Genomic DNA, 23,800 nt, shown 5'->3' with positions numbered 1-23,800 from the left:
CCTTAGATGTTGCTAAGACCCCAATTTCCATCAGCCCCGGCCAGCATGGCCAATGGTGAGGGGAGGATGGGAGCTGTAGCCCAATAACATTGAGGGGGGGGGGGTCGGGGCAGAATAACCCTGCAGTAACCAATAAAAACAGGCAGGAGAAGAGAGCAATGTGAGAAAGATCTAAGAGAAGTAGGGAGCAAAATTAAAGCAAGAGACAACCTTTGCAACCCTGTCTGAAAGTCAGTAAGGAGGATTCAATAATCTTGCAGCAACTTGCTTTTTTCCTAATTTGCAACAGTTCTTATTTCATGCAGGATGCTGGGTTCCAATTAGATCTCAAACCAGGGAACTGCCTCTTTAAGAGATTGATATGCAAGGATGGACAGAGAGTAGATGAAGATCTACTGATAGATCTGGGCTGATAGGCAGTTGACCAGCAAAGATTCTGGCTCCCAACTGTTTAGCAACAGCAACAAAGCAGCTCCTCTCTAAATTTAGAAAGGCAAAAAGCTCAGTAGGCGGATTTTTCACGTACTGGTAGTGGAAGCAAGAATGCTCAGAGGCACAATGCTCCTTAATTCTAAGGTCACATGCACACCATACATTTCAAGCACACAGAAAACTGTAAGAATCCTGAGAACTGTACTTTACCCCTCTCATAGAACTACAATTCCCAACGCCCTTAAAAAAACTACAGTTCTCAGGATTCTTTGAGGGCAACAGTGTGCCTTAAATGTATGGCACCTTTCTAGCCTAAGAGTATCTTGCTAGATTCTGAGCCACTCTCTTGGACCTGACTCAAGTTGGTGGATTCCAAGCGGTGTTAGAAACTCAGATATATAAACTAGGTGCCAAACGGCTCACCACCAGGTTCAAACCCCAGGAAAGTACATGTGACATGCAATACTTTTTGCCCCATCATGCATCACTTTGCACTTGTTTATGCTGAACTGCATCTGCCATTTTGTTGCCCGTTCCTCCATTTTAGGGACAGCCTTTTGGTGCTCCCTGTCATCTTTTTCTATTCTAACTACCCTGAACAATTTGGAATCATCAGCAAGCTTGGCTACCTCACTGCTTACCCCTAACATTCATTCATTCATTCATTTTATCTGTATGCCACTTTTACACACACTCTTTCTCTCTCACACACACACATGTTCGAAGTGGCTTACAACAAAGAAACAGGGAGGCATTTCAAACAAACATTTTTAACGATAGATCGTTTATGAGCAAGTTAAGAGGATAGGGTCCAACACTGATCCTTGGAGAAGAGTATACTTAATACACCTCTGCCACTGGGAGAACTATCCATTTATTCCTACTCTGACCTTCCTGATCCTTTAACCAGTTGCTGATTCACAAAAGAGCCCTTCTCCTCTTATTCCCTGACTGCTAAGCTTATTTCAGAGCCTTTGCTGAACCCCTCTGCACAATGAAAGCGTCTCTTGGACACGTTACACAGCCGGTGACGCCATCCAGTGGTCAGCTCTTGAATTACCACCCACAAAAGACCCTGTTTCAGAGTCTGCAACTTCAGGCTGACTTTCAAAGGAGCCAGAGGGAGGCTGAGGGGGTGAGTCACTGCCGAAAAGGGAAGTGTGAGCGCAAGCCTAGTCAAACCACATCTGAGTGATAGGGTTTTAAATTGATCTAATTCCAGGAGGGAAAGGAAGCGCTTTTCCTTGTGCCTGGAGCTCATTTTGTGACCTGACAAGACTCTTCACAGTTGGTTGCAAAAGGCAGGAGAACCAGCAAGGAAGGCGTCAGGGTTATGGAGGGTTGCACCCGGGTGTCCCGTGTGCATATGCAGAAACACACACAAAACGAAAATGCTGGGCTGGATGTTTCCATCTCTCTCAGCTTCTGAAAACTATGCTTTTTTTCCTGACAAATGAAACTGTGGACAAAACCATTCACACACGCCTCACATACAAGCGTGTAATACATACCAAAATTTATTATTTACGATACAACTCCCCTGCATTCCATAGATAAGATATATCAGTTTTATATCACATTTTTCCCTTGCTATTTCAACAGTAAAAAGACACAAATAACTCTAAAATCAGGCTTTTGCTTCATTTAACCAATGAAGGGGGGTGGCAAATCTTAAAACTGTTCCTGCCTTTGTCCCTGTTCTCCTAATCTGACATACAATGGTACCTCGGGTTATATATACTTCAGGCTACAGACCCCAGAAATAGTCCCTCGGGTTAAGAACTTTGCTTCAGGATGAGAACAGAAATCGCGCAGCAGCGGGAGGCCCCATTAGCTAAGGTGGTGCTTCAGGTTAAGAACAATTTCAGGTTAAGAACGGACTCCCAGAACAAATTAAGTTCTTAACCAGAGGTACCACTGTACTAGTATGATAATAATACTTTTAAGTAAATCCTATTTCTGTGAGTTTAGACATTTCCTCAACATACCATGTTTTGCTAACCCACTCCTGTTCATTACTTCCAAAGTTTGCCATTTGGCAGTTAATAATGTTTTTGCTGCTCTACACAGATTTTTCTACTATAAATTAAAATACTTTGGCCATGCATCTGCCTTCAAACAGTCCAAGAGAACTTGTAATGGATTTGTAGGTGTGGAATAACCAATCATACCTTCCATTACCTTTATTTTTTCTCTCCCCATGAGTTCTAACTTTATCACAACTCCACCAAACGTGCACAGACTCAGCTTCATTTTTTTCTACACTTCTTACAACACCAGTAAGCTTAGGAACAAATACTTGCTAGTCACTTTTGAATCCAACAAGGGCAATAAAGTATCCTGCCTGACAGTGTCATTAATTTTTTCCAAACTTCTTCCGTGGTATTTATCTGTAACAGCCTTTGCACATCTTTGGTGCATCTTCATTAAAATTAGGTAATAGGTCAGATGAAATTGATTTGCAGGGCAGGATCTCATCTGCGAGCTGACAATCAGCCCTGCCAGACTTTCTGTTTACTATGACTAATTTCAATGAGACAAGTGTGAGTCACTTTCAACTGTTTCTGGGCGCACATTCATGTAAGATTTATGCTCTGCTTACATCACATTGAGGTCTCCTTTCCAGAGAGAGGGCGATTCAGAATACAGTGACACACTGCAAACAGCAGGTCATATGGAACACATTCGCACTGTGTTGAGGAGGGAGTTTTGTGTTATTGTTTTACATACACCACAATGCCAACCTGATATTATTTTGAGTGTCAATTTTATTACTGCTGTGTGTTCTCTTGCAATCCTCCTTGGAAGCAATTGCTAAATTAAATGTGTCTACAAACCAAAATATATTCTGCTATTTTTAAAGTACACTCCCTGTTTAGAGCTCCGTCAAACCTCTTGCAGGAAGAAAGCTCCAGACATGTGGGACATAAGAACACACAAAAGCTGTGCTAGATCAGACCAAAGATGCCTCTGAGAAGCCAACAAGTAAGACATGGGCACAAAACCACTCGCTATAGTTCTCACTGACTGGTATTCAAAGGCATAGTGCCCCTGATATGGCAGTTTTCATGACTAGTAGCCAGAGATAGCTGTATCCTCAATGAATTAATCTAAGAGCTTATCTACACTTACCTTTCCTCTGTTCTTTCCAAGCACTGACCTCAATTTAAAACTCTGTGTACAAGCACTTCTTTAAAGGTCACTCGGAACAAACACCAAGAGTTGATATTTGCTCCGATTCAGGTTTAAAGCACCAGTTTTTGCAGGGAAATCCTGGGGGAAACCAAAAATGTTCAGACGCTGAGCATTAAAGTACGGACCTCTGCCTGGAAAGAGTGGGTCAAAAGGTATGTGTGGATAAGCTCTAATCCACCTTGGTGGCCATCTCTGCCTCCTGTGGGGGCGAATTGAAGAAGTCTTTCCTTCTGTGTGTCCTCAGTCTCCCAACATCCAGCCTCACTAGATGCCCATGAGTTCTAGTATTATGACGGAGGGAGGAAAATCTCAGTCTACCCATGTTGTGTATGACATGTATTATTTTACACACCTCTATCTTACCCCCGCTTACTTGCCTTTTTTCTAATTTTTTAAAAAAATAATATTTATTAATAATTTCAAAATTACAGAAAAGAAAGAAAAAAAATTAAAAACAACACTACAATACATAGAAAAAAGCAAGGAAAAAAACAAGACATAAAAACCAATGCAACAATACAGCAAAAAGATAAAAAAGAAGGGGGGAAAAGACACAAATCCCATATTACATATCTTTAACTTCCATTTGCTTGTTTCATTGGCCTCCTCACACCTCCCTTTTTGTATTCTAGCTTGATTGATTATTTCAGCAAATTCTTTCCATCTTTCTCAATTTTTACTAAATAATTTATCTTGACAATTTAACCTATTAATTAACTCAACAAATCCTTTCCATCCTTTCCCCATATTCTGTTATTCAAATTACCTTAAGTTATTTAACCTTATCTTACCAAAAAATACTTTAGAGCTTAACGCTTAATACTCGATTATACATAACTCCTGATAACTTTTCTACTAGAGTCATATAGTTTTATTCCAACATTTTCCCTAATGTTCATTAATTTTAGGCTAATTCCCTAGGGGGAAAAAATTCTTTATAAATTTTCTTCCAATCTTCATCCAACGTCTCTTCTTCCTGGTCTCGGGTCGTGTCAGTCCTTACTGTCCATTCCATCTTGTCCATTCCATCTAGTCCATCAACCTGGTAATCTAATGTCCAAGGCCCTTAAGTCTCTTCCACGTCCCTTCTGCAGATCTTCTTCTTCTTGTTTATACTTGCACTTTTCCTTGTCTTTTGTTGGTCTCTTTCTTAGTTTCTTTCTCGTTGGGGAGTAGGTCTCTGGGGGATTCCAACCCAAAATTATCTTCGTCTCCCTTCATCCAACCAGCCCATTCCCCAGAGTCCCACTCCCCACAATCATCAATGTAGTCCAAAAAATATTTAAAAACATATTTCGAGGTCTCTCCAAAGTTAAGAACCTCCTCAGCTCCAGACTCCCCCTGGCCGACTCCAACTTCAATCTTCAAAGACAGCGGCTTATACTCCTGTAGGGCCTCGCGTCTCTCCATTTGTATTATTTGAGGTGCAACCGCAACCTCCTCCATTATCTTCTGCACTTGCCCAATCAGTACAGGTTCCTGAGTTGGTCCCTGAATAGTTTCTGTATCAATATTCCCTGTTTGTCCACAGTTATTAACCACAACAGTCATCAAATCCATTTTCTCATTTATCAAATCCATCTTCTCATGCATATGTTCCAGCAAGGCACTTGTCTTGCATAAAGCAAGCACCAAAACTTCCTCCCAGCTCATATTTAGTCAAGGTCAAAAAGGACTGGTCCCACGATCTTAATCTCACAGCTGTAGAGTCCTCAAGTAGACGCAGCAACAAGTTAGCAAGCTCCCTCTAGAGGAGACAATTTCTATTTGTATCCATTTTTTAAGGCAAGTCCAACAAAGGAAAATTACTTTCCTTTTTCAGATATTTTGTTTCTTTAGAATGCAGAAGGCAACATTGGAATCAATTTATTTCTCTTCTTTAGCTATCTGTCAAAGTATTCCATTCACAGTCAATGAACCTCTCCAAGAATTTCTGTCTCTGACACCCCGTTCCCAGGTTAGAGACGGTGGAAACTTATCTTTCTTCACTCCCTCTCCTGCAGGCGTTAAACAAAGTCCCCCCCCCTTTTCTCCTGCTTCCAAGGGGGTTTCAGTAATTATAAATGAAGGAAATTTAAACTTTTTTAACGACTTTCCAGACTTTAGCTTACAAGGTTTTTGCTTCAGTCTATGTACAAAAAGCGGAAGGCGGACTTCCTGTTTTGAACCTTCCCGCTTCGGTGCCAAATTAAGATATTTCTTGATCCAATTTTCCGTTTCTACTCACGGGTACTTGTTTTAAATCCAATTGTCCACAGGAAAAAGTCAGCGCTCTCCGGCAATGGCTGTGCGGCTTCACTCCGTGAAAGTAGCAATCAGTTTGCAGCACCGCGCCGCTCACCCCACTTCACTCCGGAGCCCCAAAATGGGGTTCCCGGTGTGTAGGGGGGGCGCTCCTGGTGCCCTGCCGAACCCCACGTTCCCAGGCTTCCTCCGCCTGGGATTTCTAGCGGGTCCCCACCTTCGCCGCGGTGGGAAGACCCAGTTTCCACGGAGGCCTTTTTTTCTAAACTAAAAAGCCTTTCCTCACAGTGGAATCCCTCCACCCCCTGGATCATTTTGGCTGCTCTTTTCTGGACCTTTCCCCAGCTCTGCAATATTCTTTGGGAAGTGCAGCAACTAGAGCTGGACACTGTATTCCCAGCACCGTCTCACCATGGATCTGCGTAAAGGCCTGTTTCTGAGTGCACTTGGTGTCTGCAGGCAGTATTGTGAAGAGCAAACAGCCACCAGCTGTACAGACCCCACCCTCAGAACTGCTGGGTAGGTAAGAACAAGGATGCTTATGGCAGAGCGGCAAGTCAGCTAGGCCATCCTGAGTCACACACCAGTCTTGCTGCAAGTGCAGACAAGTTACTTTATCAGAAACTCAATCCTAGTATTCCAAACACTCATAAAGGTTATGGATCAACGTTATCATTCAGAATCAAAACTAAGTGTGGAGTAGGGCTCTGGGTAAGCATGCTTGAATCAGGGACATACTTAAATCAGCAAGACAAATTTAAGGAGTACCTTTACAGGGCATGTCCATGAGTGGGGCTGGCTCCCAGGAGGCCTACCAGATTTAAAGTAGGGTACGCAAAGTGCACCTAGAGACACAGGGCAGATCTGCACCATGCACCTAGAGCACATCTAATGCACATTTAAAGCATGTGATTTCCCCCAAAGAATTTTGGGAACTGTAGCCTGTTGGGGGCACTATTGCGAATCATAGCTCTGTGAGTGGGACACTACACAGGACACAGGACATATGGCGGGGATCTGTCACTGCTGAACCACCAAGTGGAAGTTAAAGCCCACTGATCTCAGTCACTGGGGGATCCTTGACATTACCAAAAAGAGCTTCTATTTACATGGCCCTATTTCTTCATCTGCATATTTTAGCCTGGCTTGTTTCTTGGTCACACTCAAGTGTGACCGTGTGTGTGTGTGTGTTTACAGATGATCAGTTGTCTTCCTTTAATATCTGAAAATGGCCTCTCTTCCTAGAACACTGAAGATCCACAGGACAAACTGCATTGTCACCCATACTACAACATTAATGAATTACTTGTTCATTTATTGCATTTATACCCTCCCTTTCTTCAATTATAAAATTCAAAGTGGCAAATACTGGGTCCCTAGGTGGTCTATCATTCGGGCACTGAACAGACCCAGAGCTGCTTAGGTTCAGCAAAGTGAATGCGTCATGTGCCCTCAAACCAGGCCCTGAGACGGTGATATATTTTTTTCGTTTCTGGAAATGCTAGTCCAAATATTTCCTCTACCATTCAATGTGTACATAAACACTACAGCTGGAATGTAAATATACAGCTTCCCTCCGGTGGTCTGATTTCCACTGTGCAGTCTCTTTGGCATCAGAGTAAAATATCTTTAGTCCATAGAATAAGTAGCAGGCAAATTCCTGCTAACAGAAAAGCAAAAGGGACATTCTTCAGAAAATCCCCCTGCCCAACTCTCCCAGGCATGGAGACCTTCTTGCAGGACACAATGCATAGCAATGGAGACTTCCTGTTAAATTCAGCAAGACAGGAAGTAGTGTTGATCTGTCCATAAAATTCATCCCACAGCCAGACTCTCCCAAACCTGCGTATCCTAGCAGAATAAATGAATCACACTGTTCTATCCCTTCCTTACTGGCGCTACAGTTTAATTACTACAACCAAACACTGACAGAAATATCACTGCACATTCAGACACCTTGCAGGGTCACTGGCATTACTGTCACTGAGTAATAGATACCAGGGAGGCATAAATTTGATGGTGACATTGACTGCTCCATCATGCAGAAGGCCAAATAGCTGGATGATGCTGCCTCTAGCCCAGGGCCATAGCTCAAGGGTAGAGCACCTGCTTTGCATGCAGAAGGCCCCAAGTTTAGCCCCCAGCATCTCCAGGTGGGGCTGGGAAAGACCCCCAGACTGAAATGGTGGGGAGCTGCTGCCAGCCAGTGTGGACAACATGCTGAGCCAAGTCGACTAATGGCCGGGCTCAGCATAAGGCAGCTTATTGCATTCCTACGGATCAGTACAATATCACACTGGGCCACTTAAAGATACGGGCATCAAAGTTTGGTGTACTGAAGTTGCCAACTCACTGTGCTTAAAACCTTCAGAGAGCCTTCCTGAAAAAGCATTTCAGAACCAAAAAAGTAAGAAAATAATAATAGTAATAATAGTAATAATAATAATAGTAATAGTAATAATAATAATAATAATAATAATAATAATAATAATAATAATTTATTATTTATATCCCGCCCATCTGGCTAAAGTAACCTCACATGTGGCCAGTGAGGCAGCCTGGAAAAATGACAGACCGACATGAATGATCTAATGAGCTGCAATCTCAATGCTCGTAGCTCTTTCACTGTCCCAAGGGGCTTCTGCTTGCTACACCCCAGTAGGAATTTGCTCTGAAAGGTGTTCTTAAAACATTTGATTATTTAAGGAGCTAGTCAGATTACTCCCAGGAGGAGCTTTTTGGAACACAGAGTTCCTGGAAATCAGGACAGCATGCAACGTATTCTGTCGCCTTTTATTCTTTTACCAGGGCAATGATGTAGTGAGTGTCAAATCTAGTTTCAAACCCCCACTTAAGCAGGGAGCTCAGTGCTTGAACGGCCTGGGCCAAATTGTGGGGATCTCGATTCAACCTTCCCATGCAGGATTACTGCGGGGAGTAACTGTGGGAAACCCCTCTGTATGCTGCCTCTGATCTGCTAAGGGTTTAACAAGACCTGGTATTTCCCCACCCAATATATCCAGGTTTCAACCCCACAAACAGGGCAGACCCACACCATACATCCAAAGCACATTTGAAGCATGTGGCTTCCCCACAAGGCTTGTGGGAAATGCAGTTTCCCCCAACAGCACTGCATTTCTTAGCACCCTTAACAAACTACAGCTCCCAAGATTCCTTGAAGGAAGCCATGTCCTTTATATGTGTGCTGGATGTGCTTTGAATGTATGGTGTGGGTGTACCCTGAAGCACACCGTTGCACTTCTAACCTGCAAGTCGCAACCTTCCTTCTTCAGTCCTACGAGTTCCACTATGATTTCTCCAATGTACAGTGAAAAAAATAGGACTCCCATCTGAGATATCTGCTATTAATTTCAAACAGTGGGGGCAAACAAAAGGGGAGGTCCGTTGCCTTCATGCTCAACTTGCGGGCTTCCCAAGGCATCTGGCTGGCTCCTGTCAGAACGCAGGAAGCTGCCTTGGACTAAGCTGGCCCACTGGCCCATCTAGCTTAGCACTGTCTACACCAGCACTTCCCAACCTGGTGTCCTCTAGCTGCGCTGCACTGCTTTCTCAGTGCTTTCCCATTTGAAGAATGATCTTCCCAGGGACGTATACCTGGAGCCATCACCCTCTGTTTCTAGGCTGGGGCAACCCAGCCAAATGGGCAGGTATAAATAAGAAAATTATTATTGTTAATTATTAGGCACCGGGGGCGGGATTATGCACCCAGTCCTTTAGACCTCAATTTTCTTTCTTTTTTCTTTTTTTTAATTTTTATTAGACCTCAATTTTCTGCTTATTTTTCAGTAGGGTGTGTTGAGTTGGATTTCCTGGATATATTGATGTGCATTTTAGGATGTTTAATTCTTGTTTTTGTAAGCTGCTTTGAGTTAACCTTTCTGGAACAAAGCAACCAAATAAGAATAGTAGCAATTATTATTACACCGCCTGGAGATGCCAGGGACTGAAACTGGGACCTTCTGCATCCAAGGCAGCTGTTCCACTGCATCCCAGATAACTAGTGTGGCTCTCCAGCTTTGGCCTATGAAGTGTTGGCTTTCTCTGGGCTACTTTAATGAACTGCGCTGTTTTACTGTGATGCTTTAACTTCCCCCTTCCCTTCACCAGATTATAAATTCCCCTGCAGGCCTGCTGGGTCAAAAGGCAAGGTAAAAATATTTCAGTAACTAAAAGAGAGAGGAGAGACAGAGTGTACCTACAGATAAAATCCAAGAACATCTTGGGAAATGACATAACTTGCCTACGAGGCACTGCAAGCGATCTAGTTCCTTGAGGCTGCAATCTAGACATAGTTGCGAGGGGAGCAAGCTTCACTGAACGATCAGGCCTTACTCCTGAAAAAGCATGTTTAGGATTGCCCTGTGAGTCACTCATGTGCTTCAGTGGTTGTCAGAGGGGGCTTAGGCTTTTGCGAGTCGAGTGGGAAGAGATGAGGAAACTGGAGTTATTTTGAGAGAAAGAGGGAGGTGTTTTTCCTGGAATAATTCCAGTCACCATTCCAGAGAGACGGCAGCTGAACCATGCTCTGGATTTTATTTATAGCATTGCTCAGCTCCACCGCGCCTCGAAACAAGGCATAAGCATTTCCATTCAGGATCCAGCTTTCTCGCATGGATGGAGGCAGGAAACACAGAGAGTGAGCCTTGCTGGGAAAACAGGTCTCCCTCCTATTCCTCCAACTGGAAGAGAACAGGCTGTGCGTGCATGCGGTCCCCAGTTCAATTCTCAGTAACGGCTGGCAAAGACTCAAGGCTGGGAAAGAATGCAATACTTGTATTTATGGGTGACTTCAACTATCCATATTCAGTCACAAAAAAGAAGGGCGGCAACCCTGGAATGCGTCTTTGGTGGCGCCCAGGACCAGATGCAAGACATCAAATTTTAAACTAAATATACATGTAAATGACCAAAAGCCAAGAATATCCAGCATGGCCACCTTTGCCTTCAAAAGAGGAAACTCTCCCCAAATGAAGGGATTGGTAAAAAGGAAGTTGAAAAGCAAAGGCAAGAGCAGGGGTCAGCAAATTTTTTCAGCAGGGGGCCGGTCCACTGTCCCTCAGACCTTGTGGGGGGCCGGACTATATTTTTTGGGGGGAGAAATATTAACAAATTCCTATGCCTCACAAATAACCCAGAGATGCATTTTAAATAAAAGGACACTTTCTACTCCTGTAAAAACAGGCTGATTCCTGGACCATCCGTGGGTCGGATTCAGAAGGCGATTGGGCCAGATCTGGCCCCTGCGCCTTAGTTTGCCTACCCATGGGCAAGAGGGTCAAATTACTCCAGAATGCTTGGGAGTTGTTTAAAAACACATTATTGGCAACTCACTTGGAGAGTACACCACAAATCAGGAAAGTTACCTTGAGAGTTATGAGGATGCCTTGCACAGATGACAAGCAGAGTCAAAGAAGCTATTGCTATATGACCCGGAAGCTGTACGCCGGCTCCCTCGGCCAATAAAGCGAGATGAGCGCCGCAACCCCAGTGTCGGTCACGACTGGACCTACTGGTCAGGGGTCCTTTTACCTTAGAGGAACAAAGGCTTCCTTTCAAAAAATGGAAGTTTTGTCTAAATGGAGAGAACAGAAAGGAACACAAAAACTGCTCCCTCCATGCAAAAAGAAAAATTCCACAAGCTGACTGTAAGGGCTGATCCACACTCATCTTGCCTCCGCTCTTTCCTGGTGCAGCACACAATTCAAAGCTCTGTGTCCAAGCACTTTCTGGGTTCAGAAATTTCCCTGCAACCATCCACTCAAGAACCTTGCCCAGGAAGGGGAGAATGGCAACTGGCTGTTAGTTACTTAAGATTTTTCAAATCCAGGGAGGGTTTCTTGAGGAGTGGTTTTACCACTGCCTCCATCAAGCAGTCAGGGACCACCCCTCTCACAAGGAGGCATTGATCACCTCCCTGGCCCGGTCAGCTGTTCCCTCACTGCTAGTTTTTATCAGCTAAGGGGGCAAGGGTCCAGAGCACAAGTGGTCGCCCTGACTGATTCAAGCACCTTGTCTGCATCCTCAGGCCTTACCAACTCATCCAGCACAACAGGACTGGAAAGTGCTTGGGCACCTTTCAATATTTATCTGATACAAAAGTGGACTCAAGATCACGGTGGATGCAAGCAATTTTATCCTCAAAATGCTTTGCAAGAAGTCACAGCGAGCTACCATTGGGTCTGCCGCCTCTTTCAGGCCAGACTATGAAAGGCCCTTCACTACTCAGAAAAGCTCTGCCGGATGGCACAATTAGGATGCAATGGAGGTAACAAAGTATGCCTTCTTTGCTGCCTTCACTGCCACTAGGAAGGCTCAATGATGAGCCCTCACCAGTGTTTGGTTGCATTCAGCCGGATCTTCCTCCACTTGTGTCCAAGCGGTTTCCCAGCTTGTTTCCTCACCCTAAGCTCTGGAGCCAAGAGAGATCCACAAAGCAGGAAAGGGAGCTAAGAGGTGATCGTGTCAATGGCCCAAGCCATTCGGACACTCCAGAAGTTGGCTAGGGCTTCGACAGGAGTGCCACCCATATCAGCTGGAAAATCCTCCATCAGCCTTCAGGGGCGGACCATACTAATAGGTCCCCTTCCTCTGCAAGAGGTGAAAAGGTGCTGAAAGCCCAAACTTCAACAGGAAGTGATCAGGCCATGACAAGCCACTGGTGTCAATGTCCCCCACTTTTAAATCACCCTCTTTCTGCCCAGCCAAGAAAACAAGGTTCAGAATGTGACCTGCCACACATATTGGGCTGGCAAAATGTTGGTACAGCCTCATGGTCATAGGACTAGGAGAAACCTCTGCCTGAATCCCTAGAGTGCTGCTGCCGTTCAGTGCAGACAGCACTGAGCTGGGTGGGCAAATGGTCCGACTCTGTACAAGGCAGCTTCTACTCTCCCAGATGGCCCTTTGGTCAGATCCAGCAGGGTTCTCTTCTTATGGGAGGTGAGTGTTTCTAACAGAGCGAGATGCAGATGACTCAGTAAGGAGGAAATGGGTTGCTGCGGATGGCTCTGGAGACTGCTGCTAACATTTCCTCTGCAGAGTGCAAACGAAGAACATTTCCTTTCAGTGGGTTTCTGAGAGTGAGGTCTCTATGGTCTGGCAATGAAATATCATAAACCTGATGGGAAAACAAAACTGGTTTCCTTCTCCAATTCTACCCCAAGGACTTTTTTTAACCAGCAATTAGAAACATATTTTACACTCCTTCATTACTCTATCTGGATATTTCCACTAGTTTATTTGGCTAATGAACTGGGGGGGGGGGGGGACAAAAACCCCAAACCCAAAACCTTTGGATCAACTAAAAAAGTTCCCTGATGATGATGATGAATTAGTTGCTTTGTTTCCCACAGCAACTCAAAGCAACTTACAATATTTTAAGCAAAAAACACATACATTAAAACCAACATTAAAAAACCCTACATTAAAACATCATGTCCACCAACATATGCATCATCTAAAAACAAAAGTAAGGTGGTTTTAAAATATTTAGGACGATGCCATTTTTTTTACTTGTAAACTCACAGAAATTTGGGTTGCAATTGCAGTCCCACTTCCCAAGGGAGTAAGGCCCCACTCTACTGGGGCTTACTCTTCAGCAGATGTGTATAGGACATCAGGTTGGGTTATTGCATTTAAAAACTCATATGATTATTTATAAACAGCTGGCAATTGGATTTAATTGATTCATAAATGATAAAAACAATTACTCTTATGTCCAATGTCTCCTGAAAACACACTTTGTCCATGAAGTCTTTGGCACAACCTTCAGAGCCAGAAGCTACACCTACACACACCAACACACACAATCTGCAATTGTTTTAACTGTTTTTATACATGTAACTGCTTTATATGTGTTTTTATATTGTAAATTGCTTCAGGGTGCCTCACGGGAACCAATTCATAAATGAAATAAATAATCATTAACCACTGGTAGCTAATAGCCACCCACAGATGGAACCTCCATGAATTTGCTTATACAATTGCAGGGGGGTGTTCATAAGATTTACCAATAAAATGAATTCAACACTTACAGTACAGCCATTCTTCTTTAGAGGTGGGGAGGAACTCACTACTTGGGGTGGGGGAGAAAGTACTTCAACTCTCAATTTTTTAGCATAACGTTGTGTGTATTAGACAGGCAGCTATGCCCTTTCAGATATACAAGTGCTGAGACAGAGAAGGAATTAAAATTTAATCTTATTGATTTTTACAGACACAGACCCAAGAGCCAATAGACGTTGCTGCATCACACTGCGTTTTTTCTTTTTTTCCTTTTCTTTTTCTTTTTTTAAAAAGCATTTTTTAAAAGCCAGCAGGCAGTAAGACCTGGTAAGAGACTCCTGGAGCTTCTCTGCTGCCAACTGTCACCCTCTCCCGGCCTACCTCTCTACCAGAGGATTTGGGGAAGGGGGAGACTTTAAAGGATCCAGAAAACCAGGATGCTGCGCCTTAATTGATCCTTTCAAGAGAGAGGCTTTGCCTTTTCTTGATGCAGCACAAGCCGTGAAAGGGAAAACGCTGCAGTGGGTGTCCTTACATGAACTCTCCCTCTCCAGTGAGAAAGAGAGCGCTGACGAGGAAAAGACAGAGAGAAACGATGAGGTCAGCTCCCAAAAAAGGAAGCTCGCAGGCGGTTGCTCAAAGGCTCACTTGCATCTGAGAGAGAAAACACCGCAGTCTTTGTGGGCGGGTGAAAAAGCAGCCAGTCTCCAGGGGAAGTGCTGGTGCTGCTGCTGCTGCTCCGCAATGCCCTGCAAGGCTAGCATTAAGAGAGAGCTGCTTTTAGCAAGTTGGAGAGCCCAAGGGGGAGAGGGGAGAAGAGAGGTGCCAGACACACTAGATGGGTTGGCAGCGAAATAAAGGACTGCGGTTTCCTGTGGTGAGGGGCAGATAAGCCATCCAGGTCTGTGCCCCACTCCCAGAGATAGCCAAGTGAGGAACAAGCTGTGCAAAACAGTAAACGCTACAGAATAAATTATGCAAGATAAAGAGAAATCTTACAGAAGGGCACAATTTGGATAACCGTGACCCATTCAAGGGGCCAGCTCTGGGTTGCCTGAGCAGAGAATTTCCCCCAAAGCATCAAGCACCTCAGGACTTACCCGATTCTCATCATAGATTATTTGGACCAGGCTGCGATGCTTGGACTCAATAGGTGGAGGGGAGATGGGCTTCTCTGGCTCCAGTGGCTTTGCTGCTTCCTCCTCCAGCTGCTGCTGTGGGATTTTGAAAAGGGAAGAGAGAAAAGTGTGAGCACTTGCATGTGGCATTGCTGTGCTCACAGAGTCTGCCATTAAGGCTGGGGAACCTGCTGTGGTCTCTCCAGCTCCCAACAGACCCAGCCTCCATGTTCAGCGATGATAGGAAATTGAGCCCCACATCTGGAGAGCAAGAGGTTGCCCACCCTGGTCTAACTCTTCATCACTACTTGCACAATTGGTTGAAATTCCCTAGCACCCACAGATGCAATGATTTACACAAATGTGACACATACTAATTCTGGTTGGGGTGAGTCACATGCAAAACAGTTGGTTTTGAAGCAACTCTCACCTTTAAGTTTCTAGCCCGTATTATTTTCGTCAAGTGTAGATCTAGCCTTTCCTAAGCTATTGTGAACCTGTCTGTTCCAATGTATAGAGTGTCAATTTGAAATTCTGGCTAGGATTCACTGGCAGGTTAAATTTTGAGAAAGAACAGATCAAGTCATTTCCCCCCACCCCACAATTACAGCCAATTCATCAGTCGAAGATTATTAAGAAAGTTCAGTTCACTCAGCCCTCACATTATTCCAATTGTGATAGAAGGGATTCTGGTCCAGCTGTCCTCCTCAGTACAATAGCCTGGTTCACACATTACACTAAACCATGGTTTGTTTAGTTTAACTATGATGTGCTTGAATGTGTGAATGCAGCGCAGCTGACTGGGATAGCTCAGTTGGTAAGAGCATGAGACTCTTAATCTCAGGGTTGTAGGTTTCAGCCCCACATTGGGCAGAAGATTCCTGCACTGCAGGGGTTCAACTAGACGATCCTCTTGGTCCTTTCCAGCTCTACAATTCTAGGATTCTGTGACTAACCATGGTTTGTTTTCCAACAACAAATCATGAAATGAAGCCAGAGTTTCTTGTTGGTTTATGAACCAGGGTTCTTTGAGCTAAGGTTTGATGTGAGACCTAACCCCAACAACCTTACTGTACCATGGATCATTTGGCCACCCCACCCCAGATGCTCACCAAGCTACAGAAATAGGAGGCAACAGAACCTGGTAAACCAACTTTTGAGAAACATACCATAGCTTGTTTGCTTGCCTATGAGACAACACCTTGTTTGTTTGTTTGTTTGTTTGTTTAAAAACAAAACCCCAATGATTGGACAATCCATGGCTCAGTGTTATGTGAGAAGGAAGCCAGACTGGTGCTATTAACACCTGGAACAATAGTTACACCAAGCACACAGAGACAGCCCTCCCAAGCCTGCTTGGATTTTTTTGCCTGAGCATGGATGCTAAAAGGAGGGGGAAAGAGTTGAAGGCCAAAGGACCTTTCCAAGGGCTGCGCACAGTCGAGCTGCAATGATACCTGGGCATTATCCTTTGGGGTTGGAAGGAGAGAAAGGACAAGGGGATCAGACACAAGCAATGGTCTGCCTGTCTACTTGCCTCTTTCTGACATCTTGGAAACTCTGGCTGCATCAGGGTCTACTGAGCCAAGCTCCAGCATTGCAGAGCATGCCCAACAAAAGGCATCGTTGGATGAACTAGGCATTATGGAAGACAGGCAGCTGCTCCTGAAAGAGGCTGTCCCACATCTCTCTGCCAACCTCCCTACTATTGCCTAGGATGGGGGTGGGGAACCTTTGGCCTTCCATCAATCCCAGCCAGTAGGGCTACCCCTGGGGTTGGTCCAGAAGCAGCAGCAGCTGCAGAACATGGCGGCTTGGCTACTTGGGGGGGGGGGGACTACTGATAGCATATAACACTTTGCTTGCAGAATTTGCAATGGCTGCCAATCTGCTACAAGGCCAAGTTAAAAGTGTTGGTACTAACACATAATGCCCCATACCAGTCGAGAATAATGGGAGTTATAGTCCAGCAATATCTGGAGGGCCAAAGGTTCCCCATTCTTGGTCTAGGAAAGCCAGATGTGTGGCATTGCAGAGCTCCAAGTTTCTTTAGTTCACTCATTGGCGGCAGCTGGTGGGAATAGGGAACCCTGGAGAACAACATCATCACACTGCGCCCAACTCCCACCAGATGCATCATTTCCCATGGCACCCAAATCCAGCCTTGGAAGGAACTAGCCAATTCCCAAGAGCTGGAGACGGTCAGGAGGCCAAATCAGGCCATGAGACAAGTGGCTTTTATACCACAGTTGAGCCCAGGAGCTTAATCTGAAAGGATCCCCATAGGTATGCTACTGCTTTTTTGCAGAATATATGCTCCTGGTTACCCAGGAGGACTCCTGTGTTGCAGACAAAATAAAATATCAGCAGCCACGTTTTATCCCAGAAAAGCATGTGCCTCGCTAGCTGTCCGCAAGAAGCAGGCAGCCAGCAACAGAAATGTCTCCTCAGCACCCTCTAAAAACAATAAAGCCTGGCCAAGCAGGCAGCCTCTATTGGGATTTGCAGATAATGCAAAAGACAACAGAAAATAAAAATAATGCAGGTCAATGTGGACATACAATATATTTTATTATAAAGGTCTAAAATGTTTGGGGGTGGGGGAGAGAAGCCAAGCTTGTGACCTTTATAATCAGAATGAGTCTTGGCAGTTTACCAGTTGCTCTTCCCACTCCCCAGCCAACCATTGCGTGCCATCTCTCCTTCCCTGCAAGAGAGAAACCCCCTGCTGCGGCTACTCAGGAGGGGGTGGCAGCATGACCCTGACTCTCCATCAATGCTGCAAATGTCCAGCCAGTCAGTTTCTAAGAGGAACTCTGAACCAATTTCTCATTTTAGTTGCAGACAAAAATATCACAGATGTTGGTCATGCACTTGGGAAGTTATAGCTCTTCTCCACTCAACACTCAAAAAAGGCCGCTTGGAGCATGGCTGTGTTGGAGAGCCTTTGGGCTAATCTGCATCAGCCCAGCCAGCATGGCCAATCTCCAGGCACATCTGGAGGTGCACAGGGTTCCCCACCACTGAAGTACCGTGTTGTTCCCACCAACCTGGGACCTTGAGGGTTTGGGGCAATGAGGTCATTCCATTCACACAAGGACTTCTGTGTGTGCAACAGAATGCCCAGTACAGATTGGAGGGGGGCAGATGGGGCGGAGAGAGTGGGGGGAGTTCTGTTGCACAAGCAGAAATTCTTGCATGGATGGGATGACTTTGTTGGATAAAACCCTGTGTGTCCCAAAAGATAGTATCTTGAGGTGCTAGATTGGACAGAAGTCAGAAAGCAATGCAAGAGCCGAAAGATCCTGCTCCCTGCATTTATTTATTTTTCACTAGACCAGGTCAATCAAGAGATTCATTCTGCTCGCTAATCAGAAGGGTTGATGCTGCAAACCACTAATGCCTTCTGTATCTGAAAAGGGCTGCAAGGTCTGAAACCAGACAATCCCTTAGACTAGTCCCCAGCCTTTGGCCAACAGGCTTCCATTTCAAGTCTTGTGACTTCCTTCACAAATTTGGTTTTAGGTACCAACATTCAAGATGAGTAGTTAGAACTCAAGAAGAACCAATGGGAGCTTATAAATATGGTAAAAGGTTCAGAAGGAAAGCCCATGTGGGGAGGGAGGCTAAAGGAACCTGGCGACTTGCTGAAGACACTATATTAAAGGATAACACCTGTAAAGTTCTCAAATTTTTAAGGAACCAGCACACATTTTAAACTGTGGAACTTGATCCTACAGGAGGCAGTGATTGCCACCAACTTGAATGGCTTGAAAAAGAACTGGTCAAATTCATGGAAGGCCAGTTTATCGGTGGGTACTAGTCACAATGGCTACGCTCTGCCTCTGTGGTCAGAGGCAGCAACACTTCTGGAAACCTCAAGATGGGAGAGTGCTTTTGTCTGTCATAGAAGAAGCCACCTTCTCCAGTCTGTGCCTTCCAGATGTTTGTTGAACTACTATGCCCATCAGCCCAATGGTCAGTGATGATGGGAGTTGTAGTCCAGTCACATCTGAAGGGCGTCAGGCTGAGGACAGCTACTGTAGCATGTGGGCTAGCCAACTAATTAAGATGAGGCTTTCCATTAACAGAAGGGGGTGGGGAGACAATGGTCAACAGACAAGACCTTCTGCAACATTCAAGTTGAAAATGTCTGGGCTGCAGACAGACTCCCCACATTGCAAGCTGTGGCAGTTTTGTTTCGTCTTCCATTTTCCACTTTTTGTTTCCATTTTTTGAAGTCTCAAGGATGTTGGCTTTGCTTGCATGGCCTAAAAATGTGACTCATTATTTCCTGGAGGCCTCCCAATGAGAGGGAGGGAGAAAATGCACTGAAATGCAAGGCCCATGTATACAACATGTTCCTGATGCTGCTGCAGATGGAGCTCCACCTCGCATGCATGGTTTGCTCCCTGCCTTTCTCCCTCCATTTAGCATCTCAAGAACCAGCAATAATCAAAATGTTCCTGGAAACACACACCCCTGTGCAGGAAGCATCTGTTGGTGTTGTGACTAATCAGAAACAGCCCACTGCATTTGACTGTGCCGTCCTTATGCAGTATGTTTGTGGGTGGTTGTAAAGAGCAGTATGGTTGAGATATGGGGTGGGTGGGTGTGCTCTGCTCCTGGAACTTATACAAATGCATCCATCAGACACATTTGCACAGGTCACTATTAATACTGAAGCACTCCCCACCCCCCGAAGACTCCTTTCAATGAAAATGCCTCCAAATGTTTGCAAATCCAAATGTTTTATCTACTTGGATCTTTAAACTTGGCAACAGAATAAAACAAGGGAAACACCATACCTCTCTTTGCCTTCCCACTGCTGTCTTCCCTCCACCCACCCTCCCAAGATGGTAGTTCCAGATGTTGCAGTCACTCTATAGGGCCTGGTTGTGCAGCTGCTTCTGAAATCTTTTCCTCTCTTCAGCCCCTAAGCCCTTTCAATAGCGCTGTGACAGACAGCAACAGAAAGCAGGTGTCTGGGATTAATTAAACTTGTTTTGCTTGGGGGTGGGGAGGATTCTTCCACATGCACAGAGAAGACAGCCTGCCTTTATGCTTATGACACGTTCCTTGCTATCTAAAAACTAACTCTCTCAGCATACACATATGGAGAATCAATCTCCTGAAAATTAGGGCCATGTCTAATCAAAGTTCTCAGCTAAGCACTGGGGGGGGGGGGGGAAGAATCCCCAAAGCTCCCTCCCTCTATTGGCATCTGCTTGCCCACAGCTGTTTACCCCTCTAGGCTTCACTGCCGTTCTCTTGTTGTTCCTCACAGTGCAATTCCAGTCAATAAGGGAACATATTGCAAACGTGATGCCTCGCTGTCAAACCACCCAGTTAGAACTGGCGTTGTATCAAAATCACTGGTGACAAACGAGGCTAATTCAGAGTGAGGGCAATGATCCCCATATCAAATTAACCTTCCTCGGAAGGTGCAGTGTCAGCTCCCGTCCCAAAGCACTGCAACAGTGACTCTTACTTGCAAAGGAGGTGGAGATCTTTATTCAGGCTACTGGTGGCACAGGCTCAGCAGCAAGCACAAGGGCCAAAGTCATGATCCCAAGGTACATGAGCAAGGCAAGAGGTTCGCAACTGAACAGAAGCCACAATGACACCCCAACAGGGCAGGCTCACTCACAGAATTCTCACACATACAATCCCACCTAAGAAGGTGGCACTGGGTTCTTGGTGACAAGACTGTCCCTTATGCCTCCAGCTGTGACGCTTCCTGTCAGAGGCTCCTTCCAGTCCTCACCCTTCCATAATGAGGCTGTGTGCTCCACAGGAGGGGCAGAGCCAGCAGATCTGCTTCCTCACAAGGAGAGGCCCTCACTCCTGCTTGAGTCCCCCATCAGCTCCTTCTTCCTCCTCCTGTGTTTGGGGCTGCCAAACCATGCCAGATCCTGACAGAGCCAAGGGACCCATGACAGTTAGGGAGGGAATGGGGAAATGTTTGCCCTGAATATGACACACGCAATGGAGTTTAGGAAGGGAAATGCAGCTGGTATTGTGGTTGCTGCTGCCTTAAACATTACACACCACCCACTGTACTATACTAGTAGCAAGCCTTTGCAGGGCAGAGCTGTGAACTCACGTGGCCGACTTTGGCTCAAATGTCTTAAAACCAGCTCATTTCTGTGGTTGGTTGCACTCTGAAACACACTGAAATGCCAGCTGTTACCTGATTAGCAAAGATGAGGTTCAGGGAAGCCATTTCAGTGACAGCAATTTTTGGGGGGAGGAATTACCTGTTTTTTCTTCAACTTGGAAATCTGCTGCTCAACCATGGTGATTTCACGGTCAACACGGTCCATATTCTGGATCAGCTCCTCCTTAGACAGCCTGGATGGCAACAGATCCAGTTCAGAGTCAGGATGGACAGGGCTGGCTGGTGAAACCGGCTCCAGTTTTCCTGTTAGGCCCCGATCCTGCAAAGTTGAAAGGGGGAGAAAGGCAGATTAAAAAGCATTCTTGTACTGCCATTAAAGATCTTGCTGAGGAATCCTCAAAGAAAGTTCTCAGGAATTCCCCGTTTGGCTGTCTGAAGACACCAAGCATGTGCTTTGGTTGTATGAATGCAGGTGCAGTGCACCCCTCCCAGACATTCAACATTTCACATGTGTTTCTTTCAAAGTAGGCACTAACTGCTTTCATAAGTCCTTCCCCCTTCTCTTCCTTTCCTCACACAGAGGACAGATGGCTGGGTGTGTAACCTTAAACCACTGAGGAGGCGCATGGCTGTCACTTTAGCAGCTGCCCCTCACAAAGAGGCCAACATCCAAGTTTGCTACCTTAATCACAGGCAGCCTCCCCAACCAGGGGAGCGGGGACGACAAAGCGACCATTGTTTGGTAGTACCAACTGGTGTTCCCTACACTCCTGGCAACTGGGAGGCCCCTTTGGGAGACATTCAGTCAAACCTAATAATGCATATTCTTGCCAGTTAGCATGTGAAGGGGTTAAGACCACAGAGCTGAATTGCTGATAAGGAGATTCAGACCATAGAAATGTAATTGGTAGAGAAGGTTCTGTGTGATGTCATTTCCTCTCCTCTCCAGGGAGAAAGAAGTATTTCTTGTTCCTTCCACCTTCTCTCTCTTCAACCAACCATGGAAACAGACATCTGTCCACTTGTTCCAGCATCAGGCACAGGCCTTTTCAGTCTGTAACCTGTTTCCCTGAAAAACAGGGTCATAAAGGGAGAGTCCAGTCTAATGGCTAATTCCTATGCATTCAATTAAAATGTATGAGATTTAAACTTTGCTCAGCCCTGTGCTTTTCAAATGCAAGCGGTAAGCTGATCCTTTTCCCTGCTAACCTACATATGTGGGTCTGTAATGAGAGAAAATGTAGTTAACTATATACCTTCACCTACCCAATAAAACTCACCAGTTCCCTCCCCCTTTTTACTGGTGATTCACTCTATCTGGGCAGATGCCAGACTCTTTTCCTTGTCTTGAGATGACCAGCAGAGGAACATAGGAATCTGCCTTATACAGAGTCAGACCATCTGGCTCCACACTATCTACACTGCATGGCAGCAAATCTAGAGTTTTTCCAGTCCTACCTGGATGCCTGGGGTTGAACTGGGGATCCTCAGTATGCAACGCAGGTGCTCTACCACTGAATTACACCAGGTGAATTATTATATCACGTCTACAGGCCTGCAACCATCCACAAACACCGTCTCCTGCATTCAGCCTCGTCAACTTGTTATTTAGCTCTCTCAGTGGGCAAGACCTTCATTTTATACTCAGTTTAGAAGCATGAGAAGAGCTGATAAGATTGAAAACAAAAGGGCAACTCCCTTAAGTATGAACAGATTTACTGCCCAACAACCAAAACTGCTCAAAACCACTGATGACAACTCTCCACTCAAAGCAGATTGTGTTGATGGTGACAAGCATTGGAGCCACGCCAGTGGTGTAGCGTGGGGGGGCGGCCGCAACATCTGGGGGTTAGGGTTAGGGGGCGCAAATCCACGGGTTAGGGGGCGCAAATTACTTGCCTTGCCCCGGGTGCTGACAACCCACGCTACGCCACTGAGCCACGCAAAATATTAAGTCTCCAGAAGATGCAAGACCACAGAGATGCATGCTAGTTCGCTCACCTGCACCAAGGCTTCCTTCTTTTCACTTCCTAAGCCAACCTTCACCAACCTAGGGCCCTTCATGTTTCAGACCAGATGTGGGGAACCTTTAGCCCTCCAGTTGTTGCTGAACTATCATCCCTAGCCATTGGCCACACATACTGGGGCTGATGGGAGTTGTATTTCAACATCATCTGGTAATACAAATGTTCCCCACATCTGTTTTAGACCACTGGTCTTCAACCAGTAGGTTGGAACCCACCTACCAGGTCACAGCCTGGTCTAAAGAGGGTCACAACTGCAGCACTACCACCATACAAATATATGGCTAAAAATCTGAAGAAGAAACTGTTCCCCAAATACATGTCTGGGTTATACATGGGCCCCAGGTCTGAAAAAGCTGAAGACTATTATTTTAGAGTAGAATCCCCATCCTTTGTGACCCCTGGCCATGCTGGTTGGGTCCAAAACATTTGGAGGATACCAAGAGCTCAGTCAGTAGAGCACAAGACTCTTAATCCCAGGGTTGTGGGTTCAAGCCCCGGTTTGAGTGAATGATTCCTGAATTGCAGGGGGTTGGACTAGATGACCGTGGACCATTTCAGCTCTTCTATGTTTCTCTGATCTCACATTTTTGCTTCTGATCCTGCCCACCATTGATAGGTGCCCCTTCCCTCCCCAACAT

At 45.4% G+C, this 23,800-nt stretch overlaps 1 protein-coding gene across 19 annotated transcripts in view; it reads right to left on the bottom strand.

The window, feature by feature from the left end:
* The window catches only part of NCOR2 (nuclear receptor corepressor 2), a 389,949-nt gene that overhangs the window by 217,151 nt on the left and 148,998 nt on the right, over positions 1-23,800 (bottom strand). For all 19 annotated transcript variants that reach the window (XM_081174437.1, XM_081174422.1, XM_081174418.1 and 16 more), the window contains exons 5-6: positions 21,275-21,454; positions 14,997-15,110 (exon numbers count right to left, since the gene is read on the bottom strand). In XM_081174437.1, coding sequence (XP_081030563.1) covers positions 14,997-15,110; positions 21,275-21,454 — 294 coding nt within the window. The remainder of the gene's footprint in view (positions 1-14,996; positions 15,111-21,274; positions 21,455-23,800) is intronic.

The sequence above is a fragment of the Podarcis bocagei genome (assembly GCF_964188305.1).
Source record: "Podarcis bocagei genome assembly, chromosome: 16".
NCBI classification, from domain to species: Eukaryota; Metazoa; Chordata; class Lepidosauria; order Squamata; family Lacertidae; genus Podarcis; species Podarcis bocagei.
This window is presented reverse-complemented; position numbering and strand designations above follow the sequence as displayed.